The 8,223-nt window shown below is 37.3% G+C and overlaps 1 protein-coding gene across 1 annotated transcript; it reads left to right on the top strand.

Moving 5' to 3' along the window:
- The first annotated feature begins 6,224 nt into the window (after positions 1–6,224).
- Positions 6,225–7,145, top strand: Ftmt (ferritin mitochondrial). The gene has a single exon (XM_010627265.2). The coding sequence runs from the start codon at positions 6,318–6,320 to the stop codon at positions 7,026–7,028; it is 711 nt and encodes a 236-aa protein (XP_010625567.1). The 5' UTR covers positions 6,225–6,317; the 3' UTR covers positions 7,029–7,145.
- The last annotated feature ends 1,078 nt before the right edge of the window (positions 7,146–8,223 follow it).

Genomic DNA, 8,223 nt, shown 5'->3' with positions numbered 1-8,223 from the left:
TATAAGAAAACAAAATAATAGAAACAAACTTTTTGTAAATTGGGAAGAATGGAGGGGATGAAGGGAGAGCGGGCATGTGGGGAAAATATGTGAACTAAGACCTGTCATGGAAAGTTAGAAGATCCCAATGATCAATTTAATTGTACTATATACCTTAACAGTGCCAATAAACTCAATGAGGGGAAAAAAAGAAAACTTATGCTATTTTACATCTCCCTAATAATGTTTTAGTTACCTGTAACTAAAAAGGGGTGATTTATTATGACACACCAAATACATGAAAGCATACACTGCTCCTCCAGGTCTTTCCTTAAAAATATTTATTAAAATAAAATTGGCTAAGATGCAGATATTTTGCCTTTCTGTTTTTCTTTCTGAGTAATTGTCTTTCTAAACTGGATTATTTTTCAGATTAGATGTGTATTTCTGACCAACTTTATCTAAATTTTAGCACAATAAAATACCTTAAATTTCCTATGATCTATAATAAATTAAGGCAAAGAATAACAGCATTAAAAATTTCAAATTCAGTTTTACTAGGCAAGTAATGTACTTCAGGATATAAATTTCCAACCTGGTTACAACCTCAGATATGCAAATTTAGGAGTAACTATTGCATGAGTCTATTTTAAAATATGGCAATAATTTATTTTACACCTGCAGTGTGCTCCTGCTCACATCAGCCTGCATCCAGCCATCTGAAAAGAAATGGTTAATGAGTAAGTCAACCTGCCCTCACCTACGACTACAACCTGTGGAGAAATGAGTAGGGCATAACTATGCAGTGGGCCTAATTAGCTGCAGATAGCTACCAGCAGACAAATGTACAATGGATAGGCACACAGTGAGCCTACATTCCCATTGTATTACCTCCCACAGACCAGTGAGAACCTGGTAAGAGCACAGAGAGCCCTCACTACTACTGTCCAGCATTCAGCAGATATTTGATGACTGGTTAGGCACGCAATGAGTCCGTCCTGCCTTGCTTGCATCTGGTGCATCAGTTACGGAATGGTTAGCAATGCAGTGAGCAGCTCCTCACCCTGTTAGCTATACAGTGATGCTGTGAGGTCCCATTTGACCCAGCTATTCCTCTGAATATCTTCCCACAAAAATTAAAGGAATTATGTCACAGTGATATACGTGTACCCATGTTTATAACTGCACAGTTTGTAATAACTAAAGCTTGGAAACAGAGCAATTGCCCATGAAATGGAGATTGGATAAAGAAAATGTGCTTTTTTATATAAAATGGAGCATTAAGCCATAAAAATGAGAAATTAGAGACATTTATAGCTAAATTGATGCACACTGATGACATACCATTAAGTGAAATAAATAGGACACACCATGTGTAAATACCGAGTAGTTTCTCTGGTATGAGAAACTGAAAGTGTAAATAAGAATTGAGATGAATAATTGATAATGTGAAATAAGAAGAAAAGATAGTCAGGGGTAGGGAAAGTGGGGGTATGGGAATGGAAAAAAGAGAAGGAAAAAAATATGAGACAAGAAATAAATAGAAACAAAGCTCTTGCAAACAGGGAGGTGTGGAGGGGTTGAATGGAGGGCAGTAGAATGGGGGGGAGAAAAGAACCAAGATACATCATGTAAAGGTATAAGTTCCCAATGATGAATGTAAATGAATTAGATACCTAAAATAAACCAACAAAAGAATTTAAGAGAAAAACAATCAAATTCTCATGTCCCTTTAGTCCAAATAGTCATAATGAGACAATTAAAGTCTGGGAGACTGCAAGGAGGTGTCAGAAAATAGTCCAAGGGAGTTTCAAAGTAAAAAATTATGGTCAATTATAAACTACCCAGCAACAAGATTTCAGCAATCTTTGTGATTTGTTTTGTTTCACGGAAATACTTTATCTTCTAAAGAAGCAAGAGAAGTAGAATATCATTACGTAATAGTGTATGACATGCTTGTTCTGGCCATGTATTTTCTGGGTTATGAGTGTTCTATGAATAAAGACCTTAAACTGTGAATGACAATTGCCAGGCATGGTGGCACATGCCTCTAATCCCAGTACTCTGGAGGTAGAGGCAGGAGGGTCACCATGAGTTCAAGCCTAGCCAGGGCAACATAGTGAACTCAGGGCCAGCATGAACTACAAAGAAAGACGCTGTCTCAACAAAACAAAAAACAAAAATAAAAAGATATCATTGTCATGCTATCCAATATGTAAAATACTCCCCTTACTTTTATTGAAAGCAAAATTATTAGAAATATTTTCCTAGATCCATTCATACAGTATAAAACTATAAAACGAGGTAAATGTATGTATATTCTCTTGCACTTGTGGACTAAAAAAAATTAATACACTGATTTCTACTACACAATGCCTTTGTGAAGATTCAGTGAAATAATGTTCTTGTCTAGCTTTGTATAAAATTTAACACACACCAGTACTCAGTGACTATTACCTTTTTTCAATATAACAACTGAAGGTTTGAAGTTTATGTTTAAATGCTAAATCATTATATCTTGTTTTAAAGTGCAAAGATTGTTCAAAATAATTGAATTAAATTATTAATCATTATCAAAAATTTTAATTACAACCTATATTATCCCCTAAAGCAAAGAAAAATATTTTGAAAATATATTTACTTGTTGCCAATACTGGAAATTTTAAGAAATAACATGCAGAAGGGCCAGATATTTGGCTATGTGGTTCCACCGCCTGCCTCATAAGTGCAAGGATCCGAGTTCAATCTCTCATACCCCCCACAAAAAATGCAGAAAACAGAATATACTTATAGTCATCAATCATCATCATTTATCTAGGTCCAATCATGAGACAAAATAACCCTCTGCTGGATAACTTGACTAGCAATAATGAACCACACCATCCTTGCAAAGTTCTAGCACTTAGCAGACTTACTCCTCACATAAATGTGTGTATGTTTCTGAATTTTCTCATTTCATAAAATCTCTCAAGCAATCAAAAGAATATACATTGGCCAGGCATGGTGGTGCACACCTGCAATCCCAGCACTCAGGAGGCTGAGTCAGGAAAATCGCTGCAAGTTGGAGACCAGCCTGGGCTACCCAGTGAGTTCCAGAGCAGTCTGAACTACACAGTAAGACCCTGTCTCAAAAAAACAAAAAACAAACAAACAAACAAAAGAATATACATTATTATTCGGCAATGGAAAGAAGACTTAAAACCCTGGGCCCTTCAAATCTACTCTCTTCTCATTAGCATCATTAATTTTACTGTGAATATCAGGAATCAAAATGTCCATAGATAAATATAACACCTACCATATCTTCACATTCTCAAAGTTTAGTAAATTATATGACAAATGTTGTAATGGGAATAAGAGTCATTTTTGACAAATTAACATCTAAATATGTATTATATTTTAGGGCACTGTTTTACATCACATTTTGTGTATTGCATTTGCTTTCTACATATTCATTTTATTATTTTGCAGATAAACATTTATATGAAGATTATCAATTTTCCTAAAACACTAACTGAGCATTTTATACCCCACAGTCATTTTCATAACCTCATACTAGGGAACTTCATTTTACAAATGGCAAAATTTGTGGGGAAGTAAAAGTAAAATAAGTGTAGAAAAGTGAAAATAAGAAATTGCTTCATGACTGTAAATCATATTCTACTGGCAGAGTTTAAGTGTAGTAGATCTTAATCTAATTTTATATATGGCACACTTTAAGAAGCTTCTCAAAGAGCCAGTAGCTTACAACTAAAGTATAAATGTGATATTCCAACATAAAAACAATTTTACCTCACTACCTATACATGATGACAGTACGACATATGTATTTTTGTAAGCTGTACAATTCTTCCCACATTCAGTAATAGTAGTATTAGTTTACTGAATAATATAAAATGACTAATTTTGAAGACAACAGAAATTATGCAACAGAATCTATTAAAGGATATTCTGAATGCTTACATTGTGTCAAGTACTATAATAAGGGCTCATGCATAATTCCCCTATTTAGTTTTTCAACTACCTATGGATGATAAGTAGTATCCTAAATTTATGTGAGGAAACTGACCTAGAAAGATAATCTGACTTGCAGAAGTCAATAAATGAAAGCAATAGATGAAATAATATACAAATAACATAATGAAGGCCCAACTAGAAGTAGTACTAATATCAAAGACGATATTAACCATAAAATTCTAGTAACCATAAGAAAACAAATGTCCCAATATATAAATGGACAAATATCTAAACATATTTCAAAGGAATATGGATAGCAAAGAGGCACATAGAATACATTCAGTATCATTTCATTATTATGGGAATGCAAACTCAAAACACAGTGAAATACCAGTACTTACCTACCTGAATAACTAAAAGTAAAACATTTTAAACTTACTATTCAATGAGTGACAATACCAAGCATTAGCAAGGACATGAAGAAACTTTGGGTTCTCACACACACTGTTGACTGGGAATATAAAATGGTACAAATACCTTAGAACACAGTTTGTAAGTTTCATAAAAATGTAAATATACATTTATAATAGGACCCATCCACTTCATTGCAAGGTGTTACCCAAGAGAAACACAAACAATCACACAAAGACGTTCACAGGAATATCTGTCACAGTTTTGTTTTAATATTCAAAACAGTAAGCAATCAAAATGTCCATCAACATGTGAAAAGATCAACAAACTGTGTCAAAACTAATAACGTTATAATACTAAAAAGTAAATTGAAGTAATTAATACAAGTTACAATGGGGATGAACCACAAAATAATTATTCTGAGTGAAAGAAATCATGGATTTTAAAAATACATACTATCTTATCTACGTATAGTGTATAGAATTCTAGAAACCTATATAATGAAGAAAAACAGATCAGTGGTTGTCTGGGATGGGATGGGACAGGCAGAGGGAGAAAGAAAGGGATTACAAAGTACAAAAGGGCATGGAGAAAACAGAGAGAGGGAAAAAGTATTGCAATCCAGCAGAGACAATGTATCTAAAAGTGAACCATGATTTAGTACAATTCTCTTGCATGTTGTATATGTCATTTGGCCTGTTAGTCTGGTTTTCAATCTGTTTATATGATAATTAACTTTATAAATAAATGAATCTGATGCTGGAAAAATAAAAGGGGTGAAGGGAAGGAGAAAAAAATTGAACTGTGTTATGTACATATACCAATTCCTTATAGGGAATGCAGTCATTTTGTACTACAAATATGTACTAAAAAAAGTAGAAACAAAAATAAAAAAGAACAAAGATGATTCAAATGAAAAGGGGCATGAGAAAACTTCAAGGAGTGATGAATATGTTCATTGTCCTGATTTCGGGGATGGTTTCACATATAGAAGCAAAAATCACGCCATGTCAATCTGAGATAAGTATCTAAAGTTTATTATGTCAGGGATGCCCCTGTAAAGCTGTTAAAATGTATATATGTATTTTTACATGTCTGTGATATATGTTTCTCATCATCTTTCTATCAAAATTATCATCAACATTTTAACAATAGTTATTTCTGGGCGGAGAAAGAATTAAGATATTTTAGATTTTCTTCTGAGAACTTATCCTCATTTTCTTAATGTTTTGCAACAATATTTTAAATATTCTTCTAAGACTATTCTTTGGAATTTAATTCTAAGAAGTTCTTTAAATATGTCACATTAATGAAAAGTAAAATTGTTTACAGAATTTTTGTACATTCTTTCTATTTTCCTATACTATCTGATTTCTTTACCATGAAGATAAATTCTATATATTAAAATCGGTCTTCAAAGAAAGCACTGTCTTGTTTATAGGCACTTGAAAAGTTGTCTACTATACAGGCAACTATTTCATTACTTACATTTGTAAATAATGAAATATTCTTTACTTAAAATAACCAGGAAGTCAATCTAAAAACAGGGGCTTTGCCCGCCCCGCCTTTATTCTCACAGATGAATTGATGATTTTTTCCGGCCTTTCCTCCTCCACCCCTTTTCCTTGCACAGGAAAAGATCAACGAGGAAGAACGAAAACAGCTTCTCTTTTGCAAGTCAGAGCACCTACCCCTAAGCCAGCATTTTTAACAGGTCAAGTAACAAATTACAAACTCCAAAGACAGGAACCTTGGGAGAAGGAGCGGCAACACTGAGCTGAACGGACTCTGCCGCGCCCAGTGTCCACCAGGCATTCTTGCGTAGAACCCTGCGGGTGAACGGGAAGGGGCATGTGACACAGTTGGTGTCACCTAGGACCGCGTTCTGATTCACACTCGACGCCCCTGCTACCAGACCAAGCGCTGAGCCCACCTGGCCTCCGTTTCCCCTCTTCAGAGAAGGAGGAACCATGCTGTCAGGTCTCTGGCTCCTCTGCAGGCCGCTCGGCCCCTCGCTGGCGTCCCTGAGCAGAGCGCTCAGCTTCACTCCCACTGCACAGGCCGAGGGTCCCCGCATGGCGCCCCTGGCCTGCGCCCCTGGACGACTGCTGGCCACTGCGGCCTCTTCGGGAGACTCCGCGGGGCCTCCGCGGGTGCGCCAGAACTTTCACCCCGACTCCGAGGCTGCGATAAACCGTCAGATCAACCTGGAGCTGTACGCTTCCTACGTGTACTTATCCATGGCCTACTACTTTTCCCGGGATGACGTGGCCTTGAACAACTTCTCCAGGTATTTCCTTCGCCAGTCCCTGGAGGAAAGAGGGCACGCGGAGAAGCTGATGTGGCTGCAGAACCAGCGAGGTGGCCGGATCTGCCTGCAGGACGTCAAGAAACCTGACCAGGATAACTGGGAAAGCGGGCTGCACGCCATGAAGTGCGCCCTGGTCTTGGAAAAGAATGTGAACCAGTCCTTGCTAGAACTGCACACACTGGCCTCAGGCAGAGACGACCCCCATTTGTGCGACTTTCTGGAAACCCATTTCCTTCATGAGCAGGTGAAGTCTATCAAAGAACTAGGCGACCACGTGCACAACTTAGTCACCATGGGGGCCCCAGATTCTGGCCTAGCAGAGTACCTTTTCGACAAACACACCCTTGGAAATGTAAACAAGCAGAACTAAGCTACAGGCTGCCTTTCGCACGGTTCAGAGGATCCTGAGACCTGGAGTCAGGTGCCTCCTGCTTCCTCCCCTTAAGATTCACCTCCATCTTTGCACTTTTCTCCTGTTATGTTCTTCCTCCAATAAAGTAACATTTAGAGAAAACATACTGAGCCCATGTTTTCTATGGCCTTTTGCAGGCATCAAGCTACTAATCTTTTCCCAGGGTGAAAGATAGCTCAAGATACTACAGTAACAAAAAATACATACAAAAAAGTGCTCAGATGTTACCACACAATACCAGTTACCACATATCATTCCTATGAACACACACACACACACACACACACACACTAAAAAAACACTGAATAAAATCCTTTCTACACTTTTAGAATGGAGGGGAAAGGACATTGGAGTGCAAAGTGAAGAAAGGATCCAGAATAAAGGAAGCATCCTATTGGACAGATGTTCTCTTTAGAGCAGGCAGAGGTGAGGCGAGAAGAAGAATATTTAGTGAACAGGCATTGGTCTCGACTAGAGCTCTGGGGGGTTGGGAAAATTGGCTGGGAGCACAGTATGTAGGACAGAAGTCTGGGCTTAATATAATAGGTAAAGGCAGTGTCTTCTAGGGCTTCCAACAGAAGAATGCTGTGCAAAAAAAAAAATGAGCAATCAGAAGCTTCTTAATCTGGTTGCATAGAATTATAATTTGAAAATAACCTGAATATCTGTGGTAGGGAGCTTTCAGATGCAGATGCCAAGATGGGATTAAGTGTAAAAGAAATTATGGGAAATTGAAAGGCCTCAGAGAAAATGGGAGAGGAGCTAAAGGAAAACAAAAAAAAAAAGAAAGAAAGCCTTTATACTCATGGAAATGTGCCAGAAAAGGGAGAAAGACAAGGTGTGCATAGTACTGTGGAAAATTGTATGTCTTTCAAGATCTCCAGCCAAAGTCACTAGTCAGAGGAATCTCAAATCTCCTAGAAATGGGCCTGATGAAGTACCATGCCTGTATACAAGTACCTAATTAAATACCTTTCTCTGAAAGGGACCCACAGGAAGTGTGGACTTTCAATCAATCTGAGAGACTAGCAACTGGGGCCTTTGGCAAATTTTGTTCCCTACAGTACAAGATCTGAACAGTACATGCCCATACTTTAAAAGCATATTTCAGGTAAAAACATTACACATAGAACAACCCTGCAGCTCATGTTAA

Source organism: Fukomys damarensis, unplaced genomic scaffold, assembly GCF_012274545.1.
Source record: "Fukomys damarensis isolate Sample0158 unplaced genomic scaffold, DMR_v1.0_HiC HiC_scaffold_73833, whole genome shotgun sequence".
NCBI lineage: Eukaryota > Metazoa > Chordata > Mammalia > Rodentia > Bathyergidae > Fukomys > Fukomys damarensis.
This window is presented reverse-complemented; position numbering and strand designations above follow the sequence as displayed.

Bases quoted from the DNA above. Each gene is read 5' to 3' on its own strand.
- Ftmt (XM_010627265.2), top strand. From the start codon at position 6,318: ATGCTGTCAGGTCTCTGGCTCCTCTGCAGGCCGCTCGGCCCCTCGCTG.